Source organism: Impatiens glandulifera, chromosome 2 (genome assembly GCF_907164915.1).
Source record: "Impatiens glandulifera chromosome 2, dImpGla2.1, whole genome shotgun sequence".
NCBI lineage: Eukaryota > Viridiplantae > Streptophyta > Magnoliopsida > Ericales > Balsaminaceae > Impatiens > Impatiens glandulifera.
The window spans coordinates 5,246,737-5,268,620 of record NC_061863.1 but is presented as its reverse complement, the minus strand read 5'-3'; the positions used below and the strand labels follow the sequence as shown (position 1 = coordinate 5,268,620).

Below are 21,884 nucleotides of genomic sequence, written 5' to 3'. Positions count from 1 at the left end.
CAACTTCTTCTTATCTTTTCTTCTTCTTGTTCTTCTTCTTCTTGATCAGCTTTAGCTCACTTCATTTACATCAATTATAAACTTCATTTCTTTTATTTTAATTTTCTTAAGTAAATCCCACGTCCTAGATCTCTCCCAATTTTATGGAATTCGATGAGAACGACGACGAAATGGGGATTCCCGATTATGGTTCAGCGGTTGGGAATGCCGCCTCCGCCGCCGGAGAAAGAGGAATCTCCGGCGAAGACAGAGGAGGAGGAGGAGGAGGATATAGATATCGTGAATGTCTAAAGAACCATGCAGTCAACATTGGCGGAAATGCAGTTGACGGTTGCTGCGAATTCATGGCTGCTGGAGATGAAGGCACTATTGACGCATTACTCTGCGCCGCTTGTAATTGCCATCGTAATTTCCATCGGAAAGAAGTTGAAGGAGGCGGCGGAGGAGGAGGATTTCGATATGGGCCGCAGTCGCACCACCGTTACAGTGGTGGTGCGGCGGTGCCGGCGTACCCTAAGCAGTCACGGCTACTGACCCTGCATTCATCGTTTTCTAGGGAAGACGATGAGGCGACGAACCCTAGCAGCATCGGCGGCGGTGGCGGCGGCGGTGTGGGTTCAAAGAAGCGGTTTAGGACGAAATTTAGTGAAGAACAGAAGGAGAAAATGCTTGCGTTTTCGGAGAGCGTTGGGTGGAGAATTCAGAAACAGGATGAAGCGGCTATTGAAGAGTTTTGCGGTGAGGCTGGCGTTAATCGCCAGGTGTTGAAGATTTGGATGCATAATAACAAACAAAATCTTGGTAAGAAACCTTGAACGAACCGTATTAGAGCCGGGTTTTTTTTTGTTTTCCTTACTAATTGGAGGGTTATCTTGGATTATTGGTAACTAAGAAAAGGCAGTTTTATGATGTAAACCGGGTTTTTTCTTCTTTTTTTTTGTTAATGATTAATCATTTAGGATTGCATGCAAATGTTAATTTGATTATTTGTTTTTGGGTATTATTAATTTGTGTACATGAGATCATGATAAAACTAACTGATCTTTTTTATTTTTATTTTTATCATAAATGTTAAATAACATATTTATGATAAAAATAAATCAAACAAAAATAGTTAAACTTACCTATCTTATAAAAACAAATTAATTCATCTTAACCATTAAACCAATTTTACTGATTTAGGGTTTTGTCATATATATTCTAACTTGAGTAGAATATTATGATTAATGAATTCTTTAGCAAACATAATTATTTATCTTTATTTAATAAGAACATTTTTCTTATATTAGAGTATTTTTATTTTAAAAATTAATATGATAACTTTTTTTAAATTAATGCGTTTTTAGCCTAAATCGTATAACCACATATCTGAACAATTAATTATCTGGCCTAAATTATATATATATTTCTTTTCTTTTTTAAATAATATTAAAATATTACATAATTATATAAAGTTGCAACCTATCTTCACTACATCTTGAAAATTATTAGCCATCTTTCTTATAATTTTAGAATGAATTAGTTTTTTCTAAAAGTAATATTTTTATTATTCCATTTAATTATTTATATATATTTTTCTTTTATAGGATCCCTTGTCTGGAATTCATACTATTCTTTAATTAATTTATTTAAAAGTTAGATATACAAACTTTATATTTAGTATTGATATAAATTAAACAAAATTATAAAAAAGAAAATTAAGCATCTAGTTTTTCACTAAAAATATACTTCAAACCAATCCAATAAATTAGTTAACTCAAAATATTTATTAATTTTATCTTCTATTTCAATTTTAACACATTCGGTTTTGGATTAACCGAATATAAAAAATTATCTCTTATAAACCTAATAGAAACCATAACAAATGATTTGCATTTAGCAATAATAATAATAATAATAATAATAATAATAATAATAATAATAATAATAATAGGAAAGACATTACACAAGCCAAATCAAAAAAAATGAGTTATTTGTTATTATTCCTATTAATGCCCATTTTCTCTACATTACCCAACAATTTAGACATTTCTAAATTTCCATCACCACATGAAATAGCAGCCATTGATTTCGCCTTCCTCAATCTAACTACCGTGGACGTTTTCACACCAAATCCCACCCTTTCCAAACATCGATCCAACCGTCTATCTTCTTTCATCATCTCCCAAACAGATCCAACCGATCTAGATCGAACCATACGATCATTCCCCCCACCAACCGTTTCTTCCGTCGCCGGAACAACATTCGAAGCTTTCCTACTCCATCTACTCCGTCCAGATCTCAACAATTTATCATCCAACGGTTCATATTTAATCTGACTAGATCCTGACCTAATAATCCCACCGCAGTTCACGTGCCGGCGCCACGTGACTATTCGTCTCTTCACCGCTTTCAACCACTCAACAACCTCCGCGATCTCCGGTCGCTTTACCGCTTCCGGTAAAACGCATCTGCTTGCGATAATCGCGAGTTCGGATGAAACGAAAGGATCTTCAGGAGGACCGATTCTACGGTCGCATATGGCGTCGTAATGGCCGATTCGAATTAGGGGAATGGCCCAATTGATTACTGAAGGTGGACTGAAATTCATGTCGATTGCGTTACGGCCGGTGATGATTTCGAGAAGGAGAATGCCGAAGCTGAAAACGTCGGATTTTGAAGTGAGATCACCTGGTGCGAGATAGCTTGGATCTAGGTAACCTAATGTACCGGCGGGTGGTGTGCATTTTAAGTGGACGTCTTCTATGTGTCCTCTTAACGCTAACCCGAAATCTCCTAATCGCGCGTTTGATTCTGAGTCTATTAGAATGTTTGATGACTTTATGTCCCTGTTTGTTTGTTGTTGAGAAAGAGAATCATGTCAATATTTAGTAATAATTTTGTAAATTTAAAATATATTATGTTAATTTATGTTATCCTATCTACATCATTGAAACAAATCTATAGTTATTTGTATAAATTAATGAATTGGTTAAAAAATTATAAATTTAAATAGGTTAAAGGGCGAGATCTAAATGATAATAGTTGTGGTCAAATATAAGAGATCAATTGTTTAAAACCTTGAAAATTTAAACTAATAAGACTAAACATTTTAGATATTTGTATGTAAATATTCGTCTAGAGACTAGTTAATAAACTCATAAACATGTTCGTTTATAGCTATAAATGTTAAAATGTTCGTTTAAGAAAAATGTTCGTTTAGGAAACTCGTTTATGTGCTTCAAAACATTTTGTGTAAATGAACTTTTAAGTGAAAAATAAATTAACTTCCTTCATTTTAGTTAAAAAAGTTGTTTTTAATGAGATTTAAATTTATAACTAAATACTTTTTTTTTTTATTTTTCATATTAAGGCACTATACTATATATTGTTAGGTTAAAAAAAAAGATAACTTTAAATTAAAAAATTATGTTTTTAACTCTATCTCAAATTTTAATATAAAAACTAGAACCCAACTCGAAACTAAAACTTCAAAATGAAAACTTGTAACTATTCGATTTAGTTTGACTGGTTTCAACTCCTAATTAATAAAAATATTTGATTATATGTATTCAATTCAAAATAAGAGCAACTTAAAACTAATTTTTTTTTATTGAATAAAGACATAAAAATTAAATTAATATATATAAATAAAAATAATGATATATAAATTAGTTTCTAAAAGGAAATAAATACTCTACTACAAATCACAATAACTAAACAAAGAAAAAAACTTAATATATTTATTTATAATATTTAAAAATAATAATTTCTCTAAAAAAAAATCAACGCGTGCCATTAATGAAAGTGAATTCTTGCCTGTGAATGACCGGCGGATCCAATGAATGAAGATGAAGAATAGCTCTAGAATCCTGAACCGCGAACCGGACACGTCTATTCCAACCGGGCGGTTTACTAGTGATATGAAGCGAGTCAAATAAAGTCCCGTTTGGCATTAATTCAACAACAATCAATTTCCTCTCCTTAGAATCAATTCCAAACCCTACCAAATTAACAATCCTAGGGCTTCGTACACAAGCAAGGATCTCGATCTCATTCTCAACGTGAGTATTCTCCGACGCCGGTGGCCTTTTCACGGCGGCGATAAGTTTACCGTCGTCTAATACGGCTCTGTAAACAGAACCGTGACTTCCTTTTCCGAGGAAATTATCGGAGGAGAAGCCATTAGTGGCGGTTTGAAGATCGGAATATGAGAAATTTCTGACGTGGATTGTTTTGATTTGTGTAGATGATTTGTATGGATTGCAGATGGAAATGGAGGATTTGGAATTGCAGGAGAAATAACCCATTATGAATTTGGTAATGGAATGTTGTAGAGAGAGAGAGAAATAGGGAAAATGATTGAGGAGAGAGAAAGAATGGTAAGTAGTGACTGACTGGGGAAGATGATGAAGAGACAGAAAGTGGAAGAACGAAAGTGATGGATGGAGGTTTTAATCATAACTGCATAAGTTTTATGTTTTTTTAATCTTCTTTTTTTATTTATAAATAAATTACTTAGTTTAGATAATAATAAATAATAATTTAGTTAAATATACTATTAAATTAAGGGGAAATTTGAGGAAATGACCCTAAAATAAGGCCATGGTGCGGGGGGATAATTTTTATAGCGCTGGTGACCCCTAAACAATTTTCTGCCGAAAATACCCCCGTTGCGTCACGCACCCTCCCGTTGCGTGACGCACCTGAGGGCATTGTGAAAAGTCCACAATGCCCTTACTATATAATAAAAAAAATTACAGTTCTTTTCATTCTTTCTTTCTTCTTCTCTTTCTTCACTTCCCTTCTCCTCCTTCTCTCTAAAAAACCCAACCACCGACCGACGAAGACGACGGCGGAATCCTCTCTTCCTTCACAATGTCTCTTTCTGCTGCTACAGGTATTCTTCTCCTTCTTCATTTATCTCTTGGATTGTTTTGTTTGTTAGGGTGTAGTGATTAGGGAATGAGTAGGTGGAATGCCACCGTCGCGGCGGAAACCGGGTGCGTAACGCAACTACGTGACGTAGTTGCGTTACGCAGATGCGTAACGCACCCCAGACCATTTATAACTATTACTTGCATTTCATTGTTACGGTCTCTCTCGATTGATACTATAATTTTTTCAATTGCAGCTGAAGTAGACGTATTTGTTGTGTACAATGGAGAGTGGCAAATTGCAGCCAATGGTACCAGGTCTTTCTCTGCACAATCATGCAAAACCATGGATATACCTCAATGTACTACATTTGCTCAATTAGTTGATACAATCTATGAGACGATTAACGTGCAAAAGTCTGCATATGATTTAGTGATTAAAGTCATGTATGATCCTTCTGCAAAACTTCCCCCTGTTGTTATTGAGGGAGATAAAGATGTGGGCATGTATTTATCACGGTTGATATCGGGTCGAAGTTCGTCATCTTCGTCACCACTTTGTGTCTCATTAGTAGAGAAGTACCCAAGTCAAGATACTACACTACCAATCATTACTCAAAAAAGTATACCCGGCGTTGTTTCTCGAGTTGTTTCTCAACAGATTTTATTTGAAAGTGATAATGAAGGAGGAGGAGAAGAAGATGAACGGGCTCATCATGAATTGATTAATCATGAACGCGTTATTGACTTTAATTATGAACGGGTTAGTGATTTCCAAGCTACTACTAGTCCTGCATCAGCAGTTGCACGCACGCCGCACCGGTCAATACCTACACCAATGGGTACACCATCTAGTGCAAGAGCAATGGGTACACCATCTAGTGCAAGAGCGTCAATGGGTACATCATCTAGTGCAAGAGCGTCAATGGGTACACCATCTTAGAATGAACTTGTTAGTGTTGTGTTGTGGTGTTATTGTTGTTTTTGTAGACTTATTATCAAATGTCTTGTGTGGAGGTGTTAATGTTGTTTTTGAATCAAGGATTCAAGGATTCAAGGATTCAGTAAATGTCTGGTGTTTTTGTAGTTTTCTGGTGAATGTAATACAGGGACAGGGTTTTTGTACCAAGTATTTTTGTAGACGCAGCTGCTTTACGCAGCTGCTTGACGCAGCTGCTTGACGAAACTGCTTGACGCAGCTGCTTGACGAAACTGCTTGACGCAGCTGCTTGACGCTGCTTGACGAAACATGGTTTACATTAGTGCAGAACCTATTACATTAGACATGGTTTATATAACTGTGTACTTCAGGCATATATATCATTAACAACATTTGATATCATTAAATCAACCATATTACAAAGGTTTGAGATTAACATTACAAAAATTTGATATAAGTACAGTACAAAAGTTTCATAAATAACCTATGGATCTACAAGTCCATGAAATAACCTCACTGCCCACTTTTCTCTCCAAGCTTTCATCTCATTTGAGGTCACTTCTGATAGATTCAGACCTGCAGTCAAGTACTCAATATACATTAGTACAAATACACCACAATCTCCACTCTTAGTTGCTTTGGGAACTTCTGACTCTGGACGTCTTGTGTATGGCAAAACGGAATCAGGGTTGAGCAGAGGAAATCTTTGTTTATCTTCAAGAGGCAATGCCTTGTCAAATATAACCGGAATCATTTGGCACATCGGTAGCACAAACTCATCAAGATTAGCATAACATCCAGGATCGCAGTCATATACGTCTACGCGCCATTGCTGTAGACGGACAACACAAAGTATCCAGTGGACGTCTTTGATGTTCAAAGGAATATATATATCATCGCATACTTTCCAACTATTCCTATAGTTGCTTTCATCGCCCAAGAAGTATTCGAAAAAGTTTTCAATGTCAAACTCAATACGACTTTTCTTAAACGCAGCGTACTCAGCAGTGAACCTGGTGTGGAGCCAACAATCTCCAATAAAGAAGTTCTTCTTATATGTCTTTGGATATACCCAAGCTCTTCTTCTCAGAATGAAGCAACCTGCATCGATTTCCTACACAAGAGAAACACATTTAAAATACAATCTGCAAATCTAAAATTATTCTAACATGAATATTACTTACATCATCAGTCAGCCAAGTGAACCTTTTTAGCATTCGGTGAAATAATGCCTTATCACCTAATATAGTATGGAGCTCAATTTTGTTGTTGTCAGTATTTGGATCTTTAAGCCATGTTTGCAATTGATGAAGAAGTTGATCGTCATATTTTAGAAGTGGATTGACGGTGATAGGATCTTTTAACTTGGGCTGTTTCAGATTGGGGTCGGTGAAATCTGGATCATTCTTCGGCCTCCTATTCCTTCTCGTGACCAATATGACTTTCTTAGGAAGAGGAGGTGGAGTATTCACTATTTCCAGTTCATCTTCGTCATTTTCGTCTTTCTTCTTCCCAACCTTCTTCCCCACCTTTTTCTGAAAAGTCTTTTGTATAGGTTTTCTCTTCACTTCTTCTTTCTTCTCCACTTCTTCTTTCTTCTCCACTTCTTCTTTCTTCTCCCCTTCTTCAATCTCCCCTTCTTCAATCTCCACTTCTTCTTTCTTCTCAGCTTCTTCAATCTCCCCTTCTTCTTTCTCATTCTCAACAACGGCCTCTTTCTCGACAACGGCCTCTTTCTCGACAACATTCTCATTCTCGACAACAGCCTCAACATTCTCTATCGGCGGATCCTCAACAATCTCATTCTCAATCTTCTTCTGCTCCAATTCAACATTGTCTTGCAAAATGGCTCCATTATTAACCTTCTCATTCTCCTTTTGCTCCTCTTCTTCATCGAGAATGTCATTCAGACCAATGGCATTCTCATCTTCTTCGTCACGAATGTCATTCTGCTTTTCTTCCTCTTCTTCAACACGAATATCATTCTGCTTTTCTTCCTCTTCTTTGTCACCATTGTCATTCAGACCGATGTCATTCTCCTTCTGCTCCTGCTACAAAAGTGAAAAGAATTTAAATTAAGGATGCGTCAAGCAGCTGCGTCAAGGGTGGACAATAGATTCCAAATCCATCATTCGAATTGACGTATTCCTTTTGAAATATTTTATCAGCAAGGGTGGACAACCTCGGCATTCATCTTTGTATTCAGGCAATCTGTCGAAGTTGAGGCCTGTAATCAATGCGTACTCTTTCAGACCAAAAGTATATATTCCTCCCCATTAAAGTTGAAAATCATCCTATTCAAATTGGCCTTCACTTTCCGAACCAGCAACTGATGTAAAATGGTCCCTGAGAACAACAAGTCTGGGACTCCTCTCAATAAATACTGAAATTGAGAATTTAGAGCCCTCTCCATAAGACCCAGCGCTTCAAACCTATCAGATACTTTTTTCAAGGCTAGGACAGATTTCAATGAAATCCTACCAGGAAAATCATAAACTGTGAAGTCTGCCATCTACAAAAGGGAAAAGAAAAACAACAATGTTTGTGAAAACATTTCACAACAAATATAAACAAACGAGAAGAAAAGCAACCGTCAAAATATCTAGAAACAACTGTCAGATGCGTCAAGCAGCTGCTTGACGCAGCTGCTTGACGTAGCTGCTTGACGCAACCCAACCCATAAACCGTGCATGAACCATTTGAAATCAAGAAGCATCCTACCCTAATTCCTAACATAAAACATGCATGAACCGTTTGAAAGCAGGAAGCAACCTACCCTAACATAAAACATGCATGAACTATTTGAAAGCAAGAAGCAACCCTAAAAACATAACATAAAACATGCATGAACCATTTGCAAGCATGTAGCAACCCTAAACCCTAACATAAACCATGAATGAACCATTTGCAAACAAGAAGCAACCAACCCTAAAACCTAACATGAACATAAACAAACATAACTGAAACTAACCTCATGAAGTCAATGAATGAACGAGAAGATGAAGACGAAGACGAGCAGGAAGAGACGTCGAGGCAGGTGCGTCGTCGAAGCAGGTGCGTCGTCGGGTGCGAGAGAGAGAGAGAGAGCATGAATAGTGGTCGAGGCTTATTTGGGTTTTTATATAAAATAAAAATAAATGTGACGCATCGTATCCTACTTGACGCATCCGAGTTGACGCATCGGAGTTGACGCATCCGAGTTGACGCATCGGAGTTGACGCATCCGAGTTGACGCATCCATCTTGACGCATCCGAGTTGACGCATCCATCTTGACGCATCCATCTTGACGCATCCATCTTGACGCATCCATCTTGACGCATCCTACGTGACGTATCCTACCAAACAAACAACCTGCATTCAACGAATCAGCGAATCAATGAGGAACGTTCTGTAAAGGAAATATACACGAACTGAATAGGAAATCGAAACAAACAATAACGAAATAAACACAAAATATAGTGGAATGGCCGAATGAAATGTCAATTTGTTCGAAATCCTCAACGCTGTGCAAACTCGTCTCCATTGGATGTTCTTCGAAGCTATAGGCCGTTGAATATGGTGCCATGGTCGACGGTGCCTCTTCGATTCGTTCTTCATCGCTGAAAAAGAAGAGAAAATCTTCTCCGCCACCATTAGGGTTTCACGGCGGAGCGGCGGAGAAGACGGGCTGGATGAGAGAGAAACTGAAACGAAAATGAAAAAAAATTAAGTCTTTATAGGGTTCAGGGTGCGTCACGCACCCTCCAGGTGCGTGACGCATGGGTAAAATGGTCATTAAAAAATTTGGGGGTCACCAGCGCTATAAAAATTAGTGGCCCGCACCATCGGCTATTTGGCCCTATTTTGGGGTCATTTCCTCAAATTTTATAGACATTAGCCTTTATTCGGACAAAATTTTTAAAAAAATAAATTGGGTTATTTAAAAAATAATGTTAGAAAATATTTTAATATTTTAATTATGAATTGAATTATATAACGAAAGATAATGGAGGAGAATGAAAAATTATTTTTATTTTAAGTTATTTAAATAACTCAAATAAAACATTAAAATTTAAAATATAGTTAAAATAAATGCAATATTAGTACCAAAACAAAAATAAACTAAAAAATGAATTATAATTGAGGGAGGCAGGAGTGGAATTTTACCCATTCAGTTGGAGAGAATTCTGATTGGATATGGTTTATTCAATTATATATATATATATATATATATATATATATATATATATATTATAAAAAAAATAAAATTATATTATTATAAATAAATAAACTTAAAATTTTATAAAATAATATATTTATTTATTTTTATTAATTTAGAAGGGAACATAATACTGGTAACTTTTACATAATTGGAAAATATCATTTCAAACAAAACAATTTGAATCAAATATCACTATAGATTGTAATTAACATCCTAAGGAAAAATTGGATCGTTCTACTAATTTTTTTTTTATTTCTAAATAATTTAATAAAGAATTACCATAATGATTGATCAAATATTCAATGTTAGTTGGAATGAATATATTTTTTAATAAAAAGTGTTAGGCTTTGAATTGAGATTTTCTTAAACATGAGTTATTTAAGTAATAATTCATAATATTAAAATAAAAAATAATAATTTAAAATAAAAATATATATTTTAATATTTAAACTAATAAATTGAGTTTAATAAATAAGATTGGGAGTTAAATGATGTTTGACTAAGTTATGTTATTTAAATATAATGATAAAATAAATTTTTAAAAAAATAAATAAATGGTATTAGTTTTTGATTGATGAATTTAATAATATGATTAATGATAAAAATTATGATTATGGTTGAATTTCTTTTTTAAAAAATAAACAAACTCTCCTAATGTTATTATTTAAGTGGGAGGGTCAAAATCTAACTTGGTTTAAAAAATGTTTTGTTTCATGGTTTTGTCGTTTTGATTCGTGGAGTAATATATCAAAATTATTATTTTTAAATGTGAAAAAGACATTTTATTCTTTTAATACCATACCTATACAATATTTCTCCTTTCATCACACTTAATAAATAAAACTATCACTAATACAAAACAAATAGTTAATAAATGGATTGAGTGTATAGGTTTGCTTTGAGCGGTTCCAATCTTATCTGAATTCAAAATTTTACTTATTTTTTTTTTGTCAAACAAATAAATTGAACTGAATAACAAAACAGATTGACTAAGCTTAGTTCAACCTAAAAATAAAATATTAATTTAGGTTTTGATTATAAAGAAAAATAAAATGCATAGATAACCACTAAATTATTTATATTGTTAGAATTATCTTCCAACTCAAACAAACCCTTAAGTATTTGATTGCATAAAGTCAAAGTTATTTATATTTTGATTTAAATAATATATATGTAATGCCAGCTGAAATGCTTTATTTTATAATTTAAATGGTTTTATTGACCGGCAAAACATTACTGTTCAATCACTTTGAAATTGAATGATGATTTGTTGTTTAGTTTGATTTGGCTTATAAATTACCATTGCATATTAAATTGTTAGATTAATTTTAGGAAATGAATTACAGTGAATAAACAAAATCAAACATTAATGTTTCAAAAATAAGCAGAATAATCTAGAAAAAATAAAATGATAAGTGATAGTGATTAAACATATTAAACACTCAGTATTAACGACTTAAATAAACTAAATACTATCAAACTTATATTAGCTTTTAACTAATATGATGGAATAACTTGAATCAAACTAGTCCTTAAATGATGATTTAGTGAAAGATTGATTTAACTAATTCAAGCTTATTACATGTATATTATTGTATTAATGTTATCCAAATAACTATTATTGAGTTTAGTTGATATGTTTAATCACCTAACTTATCTTTCTTATTTGTTAAAGATTATCCATTTTATTTCATAAATGCTTATAAGATAGGTTTAATATGATATATATGCTATAGGTTATTCTTTAAAATTACTTTATCAATTTATTATTTAAGTATGGCTCATCTAAACTTATAAATGAAATCAAACTGGCTCTTATTCTTTATTGACTAGAAAACATAGATCTTGAAAAAGTTGAAATTGAAAATGTTGACTTGTCTGTTCAAAGTATATCAAATATTCAAACAAAAAATACAACTTTTGAGGAGAAAAGTAGAAATTTGATTTTCATATTAAAAGAAAATGAAGATTTGTTTGATTGTGCATGCAAAGGTGTGCGAATCCTCGTGGATTGTCCCAAATTGATTTAAATTGGGACCCTAACTTTGAACACATGTCTCAACATCATTTTCTAATCTATTTTTTATAATTAATTTTAAATATTTCATATCTAACAATTACCTTTTTATTTACTTGTAATAATCCTCCTTAATTCCTTTTATCTTTGAGGGTTGAACAACTATAATAATATACCATATATATCTTGTATTTATATTTTATCTATTTTTTTTATTTGATATAATTTTTGTGCAGTAATTTCAAACATTTAAATTTAATTTATCAATAGTCCTCCACTATGAGTTTTAAATTAACTAAAGAAAGCACTTAGTTAATACTACTCTAAATGATAGATAGCTTCAATGACCTAAATGGAGTTGATTAATTCATTCATGTAATCTATATATATATAATGATGCTTAATTTTTAAAGTGTCCGGATTGCCGGGTCGAGAGCTGTGGTTAATTTGGATACTTGGGTCGGATTGTGGGTTTACCCGTTTTTAAATTTAAAACGGTTAAAAATAAAATTAAAAATGCTAGAGGTATGTTTCGAACTTGCAACCTAACAAAACAAGCACAACTCTTTAACCAACTAGGCTACAAAGACTTTATATTTTAAATTCAACACCAAATTTGATAAACGCGGGACGTTTTAACATTAATATAAGTTCAACTTTTTAACTAACTAATCTATATATATATAATGATGCTTAATTTTTAAAGTGTCCGGATTGCCGGGTCGAGAGCTGTGGTTAATTTGGATACTTGGGTCGGATTGTGGGTTTACCCGTTTTTAAATTTAAAACGGTTAAAAATAAAATTAAAAATGCTAGAGGTATGTTTCGAACTTGCAACCTAACAAAACAAGTACAACTCTTTAACCAACTAGGCTACAAAGACTTTATATTTTAAATTCAACACCAAATTTGATAAACGCGGGACGTTTTAACATTAATATAAGTTCAACTTTTTAACTAACTAATCTATATATATATAATGATGCTTAATTTTTAAAGTGTCCGGATTGCCGGGTCGAGAGCTGTGGTTAATTTGGATACTTGGGTCGGATTGTGGGTTTACCCGTTTTTAAATTTAAAACGGTTAAAAATAAAATTAAAAATGCTAGAGGTATGTTTCGAACTTGCAACCTAACAAAACAAGTACAACTCTTTAACCAACTAGGCTACAAAGACTTTATATTTTAAATTCAACACCAAATTTGATAAACGCGGGACGTTTTAACATTAATATAAGTTCAACTTTTTAACTAACTAATCTATATATATATAATGATGCTTAATTTTTAAAGTGTCCGGATTGCCGGGTCGAGAGCTGTGGTTAATTTGGATACTTGGGTCGGATTGTGGGTTTACCCGTTTTTAAATTTAAAACGGTTAAAAATAAAATAAAAAATGCTAGAGGTATGTTTCGAACTTGCAACCTAACAAAACAAGTACAACTCTTTAACCAACTAGGCTACAAAGACTTTATATTTTAAATTCAATACCAAATTTGATAAACGCGGGACGTTTTAACATTAATATAAGTTCAACTTTTTAACTAACTAATCTATATATATATATATAATGATGCTTAATTTTTAAAGTGTCCGGATTGCCGGGTCGAGAGCTGTGGTTAATTTGGATACTTGGGTCGGATTGTGGGTTTACCCGTTTTTAAATTTAAAACGGTTAAAAATAAAATTAAAAATGCTAGAGATATGTTTCAAACTTGCAACTTAACAAAACAAGTACAACTCTTTAACCAACTAGGCTACAAAGACTTTATATTTTAAATTCAACACCAAATTTGATAAACGCGGGACGTTTTAACATTAATATAAGTTCAACTTTTTAACTAACTAATCTATATATATATAATGATGCTTAATTTTTAAAGTGTCCGGATTGCCGGGTCGAGAGCTGTGGTTAATTTGGATACTTGGGTCGGATTGTGGGTTTACCCGTTTTTAATTTAAAACGGTTAAAAATAAAATTAAAAATGCTAGAGGTATGTTTCGAACTTGCAACCTAACAAAACAAGTACAACTCTTTAACCAACTAGGGTACAAAGACTTTATATATTAAATTCAAACACTAAATTTGATAAATGCGGGACGTTTTAATATTAATATAAGTTCAACTTTTTAACTAACTAATATATAATAATGTTGAGTAAATGGATATTTGGGTCGGATTATGTGTTGACCCACCCATAAATTTAAAACGGTTAAAAATAAAATTAAAAATGTTATCCGTAATTTTTTTCACGGTTTTTTATATTATTACTCGTGCAAATGCACGGGCTAAATGCTAGTGATTATGAGTTTTACTAATTGCAAGTTTTTTGGATTAAAACTTCAACTATAAGTTCAGAAATATCCCGAGTCTTGAAATAGAAGTAGACACTCACTTAGAGATCTTCCAAGAATTAAACTGAAATTGACTTTGTAATTCTGGTTTAAGTTAGATCTATGATCAGTTTTGAATGCCTTCAACTTGGAAAGAAAATGAGAAAATAACTCAAATGGAGAATTACAAAGTTATATTATACTCACAAATTAATTTTACTAATAAAAATAAATTAATCCATGAATTTTGAAGTTTTTATAGTTAATTTGAAATCAAATATTAAGATTGAACAAAATAAGAAAATTTATTTTTGTTAAAAGTTTTTGTTAGGATCGGGGACGCCCTTGGAGGACCGGGGTGTTTTCCGGTTTTGAGTAAGGGAGGCCGCTTACAACACACACACAACTTGGTGATAGTCCGGTTAGAGACTAAAACCGTTCTCAGCACTGCACAACCTGTCACAGACTCTTGAACCGGTGTTCAAGGGCGGAAGTGTCTGTTTCAGGTTGAAGCAACGTTTGCGACTTTTAGATGATGTTTAAGGAGGAAGATGTTTAACGAGAGTGAGTGACCGGTTTTGGAAGTATGATTGGTTTGCGGTTTATGGTAAGACAGCAGGAAATGAAAGCGAAATGAAAGAACACAAGACAAGGAAATTTGTTTATGGATGTTCGGAGCAAACCCTCCTACGTCACCCCTTCTTCTCAGATTATGAGAAGGATCTCCACTAACTCTTTAGAGTTACAATTTACACTTCCGGTCGAGCCCAACTTCGCTACTCGCCGGTTACACCAAACTCACACTTTGATGTAATACAACAACTCAAGACAATGTTACACAAGTAACCTCCGGTTTTAGGCAAACCGACTTTAGAATATAGAACTTTATCTCTCTAGAATTGAATGCTTTATGACTTTCACAATTTCAACTACTCAATTTCTCGTATTCACAGCTGCATTAAATGAAGACGTTTGATCTTCCTTTTATAGCTGAAAGTAGCTAACGGCTACTTTCTTCTCTCTCTTGCGGATTGGTTGATCATTAGCACGCCTATCTGCAGGAGGATTTCTTGCACGCTTCAACTTCCTCACCACCTGGCATTCATGCAGGTGACTCTGAGCAGATGATGACATAACCGGTTTTCAGATTAATACACGTGTTGAACATCCGCTTCCGGTCGTCAGCATCGGATCACCAAGGCATCATTGCTTTCCTCCCATGCTTCTGATCGGATCCGATCTTCTTTTATCTTTTCGAGACACGTTTCTTCCGTCACAGTACGTCACTCTTGAGATTTGAATCTTCTGACTTTTGATCTGTACTTTCCGGTTTCTGTGTCTTTGTGCATTATGATCCGGTTGAAGTGTAGTCTTTTGTTCTTTGCTAACCGGTTGCTTGAGAAAGTGAAGCCGGTTCCTGTGATCATTTGTCTTGATCACTTGAAGCCGGTTTCTTTGATGTAATAGCAGCTGGTTATTGATGCAAGATTTCCGGTTCCGGTTTGTTCAGTACCTGCACATGAAGTTTAACTTCTGTTTAGTTTGTCTGGCCGGTTCCAAAATTAATCTACTTAATTTTTCTATCAATTTCTCCCTTTTTGATTATTTAGAATAAATATTCAAAAATTGTAATGTGTGGCCGGTTTTAAGAAAATTAACTTACTTAATTTTTCTATCAGTTTTAACGATTTGAATTTTTTTATTATTAAAATGCTTCAGGGCATTTTTAATGTATAAATAGCAAAAACATAAAATTGAAAATAAAACCACACAAACAAAGCTTAAAGGCTAATGGGCCGGATTTGGGGGTCATGGGTCATGGGTCAGACGCGGGCCTGGTTCGCGAACTTCATCTTCAACTTGCAGCCACTGAAAAACATGCGATCGATCATTGTGATCATTTTTGTTCGCAGTTTTGACCGCTCTGTTGGTCTATGGTCGATGAGGCGAAGACTTGTTGTGTTCAATTTTGATTTTGATCAGCACTTTGAGTACATCTCTTTGGAAATGTCGAAAGTTGTCTAGAGATCATTGAATGCAGGACTTTGTATAATTGATTATATTGCATCGAATAAACTTTCCTACGTGTGAAGACTTGAGTACCTTATATGAGACAATTTCTACCCGCTTCGTAAAGTAATCAATGACAACTAATATGAACTCGTGATCGTTCAACGTATGCGGATGAAATTTCCCTATTACATATGCCGATCCCCAGGTGGAGAAAGGTCACGGTGATATTATATTACAAAATAGAGAAGCTATGTATGTTTTAGATTGTCATATATTTGACGTTGGTGGCAAATTTTGGCATAACTTACACACTATTGTTCTAAGCATTGTAAATAATACTCAATTCGCATGATTTTCTTTGTCAATGTCATTCCATTCATATGCCACAACACCCAAAATGTACCTCTTTCATGATTTTCATTGATTCAGATCGATCAACACAAAACAGGTTTTGTCCATTGAAGGATCGTTAATATAACTTACCCATCATCACATAATTTGTGGCATATTAGTGTAGCGCACAGTTTTCTTTCTTCTTGAAGTGTGACGGGAACTCTCCATTAAGAATGACAATTATAAACAGCCTCACGATTTTTGATTTGACATACCCCATTGGGGGCAGTTTTTCCCCAAAACTGGACGGAGATGGGGTAGAGATAATATTTGTGTCTCACGCCCTGATCTCACCCCAATTCTACCCCGAATACTAATAAACATAATTGAATATATAACATTATCAATATATTAATTTATTTTTTATATTTTATAAAAATTTTAAATTTATTTCTTTATAATAATATAAATTTTAAACCCACCAAAGTAGCATAGTGGTAAGATTCGGCTTAAGAGACCAAAATATCACGGGTTCGATTCCATTTGGAAGTGCTTTAAATTTAAGCGAGGAATCATGGTTGTGGGATGTCATGATAGTTCTCCTTTATTCCAAAAAAAATCATATAAATCTCAATTTCGATTTCACATTACCAAAGTTCATTCTAAGATCATGGAGAAGGTCCTAGCATGATTTGAGACTTGTCTACACTAATTAGAACTTCTAATTCAACCTGTAAAGTAGGTCGGAGCCTCTTCGGAGCAATGAGGAAAATGACCGACCAATTATTAATTATCATAAACGTGATTACAGTAGTTGAACTATAATAATCAACCTAAATTTGTCTTGGGAAGCTAACAATGAATTAGGTTGCACAAGAATCGCTAGATAACTCTATGCAACACATAAGAAATTTTTAACCATTTTTGACATTTTTCGTGAAGGTACTTACACCTCAACACAAAAGCTATTTTATTTCATAGATCATTCTTAAATTGATCATATAATAATTCATGATCATCTCCTTCAAACTCTTGTGTTCTGCCACGAAAATTGGAAAAAAAAATACTAAATTTAGGCAAACTTGTGTTAGGATTATTCATTCGTTTCTAATCTATTAGTTAGCTTTTAAATTTAGGGGTAAGCATAATTTGGATTTACCCAAACCCAAACCTAACCCAAACCCAAAATATTAATTTGGGTTGGGTTGAGTATGGGTTGGTTTAATTGGGGTTGGGTTAGGGTTACCCAAATTACCCAAATTATAAAAATTTAATTTAATTCTCTATTATTAATCCAATATAAACTAATTATCTTCCAACTTTAAGTCGAACATGTTTTTGACATGTTTAACACGTTTTTCACACGTTTAACATGTTTTAAACATTTTTAACACGTTTTCACACTTATAACACATTTTATTACACGTTTTTGACACTTTTAACACATTTTTACATTTTGACACATTTAACACGATTTTGACATGTTTAACACGTTTTCACACTAATAACACATTTTTCACGTTTTTATCATGTTTAACACGTTTAAACATTTTTAATACGTTTAAAACGTTTTTGATAAGTTTAACACGTTTTTGGCACGTTTAACACGTTTTTGGCACGTTTAACACGTTTTTGATATATTTAACACATTAAAATATTTTTGATAAGTTTAATACAGTTTTCATGTTTTTGGCATATTTAACACGTTTAACACATTTTTTGATATGTTTAACACGTTTTTCACAAGTTTAACACGTTTTTGGCTCATTTAACACATTTTAGTACATTTAACACGTTTTTCACATTTTTGACATATTTTTCACATTTTGGAACGTTTAACACATTTTTGACGTTCTAACACATTTAACATATTTAACATGTTTTTTTTGCACGTTAACACGTTTTGACAAGTTTTAACACATTTTGGCACGTTTAACACGTTTTTTACATTTTTGGCACATTAAACGTATGAAAAATGTATTAAACGTGTCAAAAATGTGATAAATATGTTAAACGTGTCAAAAACGTGTTGAACGTGTCAAAACATGCCAAAAATGTGGAAAACGTGTAAAACGTGTCAAAACGTGAAAACGTATGAAAAATGTGTTAAACATGTTGAAATTGTGTTAACGTGTCAAAAATGTGAAAAACGTGAAAAACATGTTAAACGTGTCAAAACGTGTTAAACGTGCCAAAAACGTGGAAAACGTGTCAAACGTGTTAAATGTGTCGTAATCGTGGAAAACATGTCAAATGTGTCAAAACGTGTTAAACATACCAAAAATTTGTTAAATGTGTCAAAAATGTGTTAAACGTGTCAAAAACGTGTTAAACGTGTCAAAACGTGTTAAACGTGTCAAAAACGTGTTAAATGTGTCAAAGATGTTAAACGTGAAGAAAAAAAAACGTGTTAAAAATGTCAAAAACGTGTTAAACGGATAAAAATATGTTAAATGAGTCAAATACATGTTAAATGAAAAAAACAATTGAGTTACCCAACCCATATTAGTAATACGGGTTGGGTTTACCCGTTTGCTCACCCTTATCTAAATCATCCTGAGATCTTCTTAGAGCAAACATAAAGCAAAACAATGAAGAGACAAAATATTTACAAAATTGAAATCTTAAAAATAAAACTCAATGTATAACTTTGATTTACGAGTGAAAACGTCGTTTACAAACAAAGTAGTAGGTTTCTAGGCTGCTTTCTATCAACTTAGAATGAAGTTTGAAATTGTTTGGTAGAGCTTCGCGATTTTACGATGTACTAACTCAGATTTTTCCAACTTTCTCTCTGACCTCTCTTCTCTCTCTTAATCTTTCACTTTCTCGTTCAAATGACTTAGGGACTCTATTTATACAAGTCTTAGCCCTAATTTGATCTAACCCGACTCTACTGAAATCCCCAAATTATCTTTCATTTGTTGCAGCTTCAAATCAACGAGACTTGGGCATCAAGGCGAATTTAGGCAGTGCGATTGTGTTCTCTAGTACATTGTGGTCAACCCGAGTTTCCTCTCACGTCAAATGGTAGCTTGTAGCCAAAGTCGCGTTTTTGGTCGTTCATCTCTACAGTTGTGTTCTTGAGAAACTTTGTGGAGAAGATGAATACTTATCTTCCTCATTTAGCTAACATACTTCAATGTTCATCAAAACAGTTAAAAATAAAATTAAAAATGTTATATATATGTTTTGAACTTATACCATAACAAAAATAAAATAAGTACATCATTTTAACTAACTAGATTAATTAAACTTTATATTTTAAATTCAATACCAAATTTGATTAACATGAGACATTTTAAAATAATGTACGGTTATTTTTAAGAGATCTTATGTTCAAATTTTAATAAATACCTAAGATGGAGGTGCCTAGGCGAGCTGTCCCTAAGGCCAACCCTAAGGTAAGCGTGGAGCTTCCTTGGCTGTTGGATCCTCATGATAGTCTGACGACCATCCATTGGATAATCTGTTGTAGCACTTCTTCATAATACCTTCCACACTAGATCACTCACAAATAAACTCAATGTCTTTGATGATTTCTTGCCTTAATAATATTCTTTAGCTCCATTTTCCACAATAGATCTTCAATTATTCTTTAGCTCCATTTTTTTTCTACAAAGAATCAAACACAGCAAAATCTCAAAATAATATTTTATTTTATTTTTTATTTATTTTATTTAATATTCTAATTTACATTATTATCATTTAGTTCTTTAGTAGCACTTAAATTTAAAAACAATATTTTATTTTATATTCTAATCTTACATTATTATCATTTATTTCTTTAGTAACAATTTATTTTAGTACATTTGGTCATATTGCCTTACTTGTTCTCTATATTATTAAATAGATTTATTTTATTTATTTTCAAATTTAATTTTTCGAGTGTGTCTATATAAGGCTTCATATTTTCGAATTGAATCACAAGTCACTTCAAAAATTTTGGCTCATTTTTCAAATGTTAGTTTCATTTTTGCCTAGCACTCAACCTCATTATTAGTAAGTTTTACAAATGTTATAGATTATACGCTATCAGTACTGTATCCTTATTTTCTTGAAGCATCATCAAACATTAGCCTCTAAAAATCACTTTCAGTGGTCTTCGCATAATCAGCCAAGAAATATGCAACTACACCATCAAATATCAGTCTCTAAAAGTCACTTTTTCGTAGACATAATTTTGTCATTTAGGAACATCATATACACTAGTAAAAAAACCATTAATAGTAACCAAAAATAGTAACCGTTTGTTCAACAGTTAATATTAAAGGGGTAATATGAACCGTTTTAAAAACCGTTGATATAAAGGGGGTCAATATCAACCGCTCTTAAAACGGTTGATATTAATTCATCTATATTAACGGAATTTTAAAACGGTTGATATTGACTCCACTCTATGTCAACAGTTTCAAAAATAGTTGATATAAAGGGGGTCAATATCAACCGCTCTTAAAACGGTTGATATTAACTCATATATATTAACGGAATTTTAAAATGGTTGATATTGATCCACTTTATATCAACAGTTTTAAAAACCGTTGATATTAACCATATTTATATCAACCACTTTAAAAACCGTTGATATTGACCAAATCTATATCAACCATTTTAAAAACAGTTGATATAAAGGGGCAATATATATTTTATTACTGAAACTTTTGTATAAATTTTGTTATATTATATTTTATTATTGCACCAAAATGTTTGAATAAATTTTAATTTTTAGTAAAAAAGAAATTATTTAATATTTTTATTAAAAGTTGTTATCATAATTTATTTGTAATTTTTGAGTTATTTTTATTTATTTTATTTGAGAAATAAAAGTGAGATAAAATAAAATATATATATATATACGAAGGAATATTTTTTTAGGGAAAGTAAAAATAAAAATATTAATAAAATTTAGTGTTTATGAAAAATATAAAATATTAATAAATTTTAATATTTAATAAGAATAAAAAAATATTATTAAAAAGGAGAAATTAAAATTTAAGATTTAAAGAAAAAAATTAATAAGTGGAGAGATTAGAGAGAAACTATGAAAGATATATAATCATATATTTTTCTTAAAATTAAAATATAATTAATAATTATTTATATAAATATATATGAATTTATTAATAATTAATTATATGAATTATATTTATAATATAAATATTAAATAATAATAATAATAATAATTAAAAA

At 32.4% G+C, this 21,884-nt stretch overlaps 2 protein-coding genes across 2 annotated transcripts; one reads left to right on the top strand and one right to left on the bottom strand.

Moving 5' to 3' along the window:
• On the top strand, positions 1 to 964 carry LOC124927182 (zinc-finger homeodomain protein 2-like). The gene has a single exon (XM_047467551.1). It carries the CDS (start codon positions 144 to 146, stop codon positions 813 to 815), a length of 672 nt encoding a protein of 223 aa, XP_047323507.1. The 5' UTR covers positions 1 to 143; the 3' UTR covers positions 816 to 964.
• Positions 965 to 1,907: 943 nt separating this feature from the next.
• On the bottom strand, positions 1,908 to 4,371 carry LOC124927113 (serine/threonine-protein kinase-like protein At3g51990). The gene is made up of 2 exons (XM_047467463.1): positions 3,799 to 4,371; positions 1,908 to 2,828 (listed from the first exon to the last, which is right to left on the bottom strand). The coding sequence occupies exons 1-2, from the start codon at positions 4,287 to 4,289 to the stop codon at positions 1,970 to 1,972; spliced, it is 1,350 nt and encodes a 449-aa protein (XP_047323419.1). The 5' UTR covers positions 4,290 to 4,371; the 3' UTR covers positions 1,908 to 1,969.
• Positions 4,372 to 21,884: the final 17,513 nt, after the last annotated feature.

Excerpts from the sequence above, each read along its gene's own strand:
- LOC124927113 (XM_047467463.1), bottom strand. The coding sequence starts at position 4,289 with ATGGGTTATTTCTCCTGCAATTCCAAATCCTCCATTTCCATCTGCAAT. Across the intron at positions 2,829-3,798 it reads GATCCGCCGGTCATTCACAG|GGACATAAAGTCATCAAACA; the intron begins GCAAGAATTCAC and ends ACAAACAAACAG.
- LOC124927182 (XM_047467551.1), top strand. The coding sequence starts at position 144 with ATGGAATTCGATGAGAACGACGACGAAATGGGGATTCCCGATTATGGT.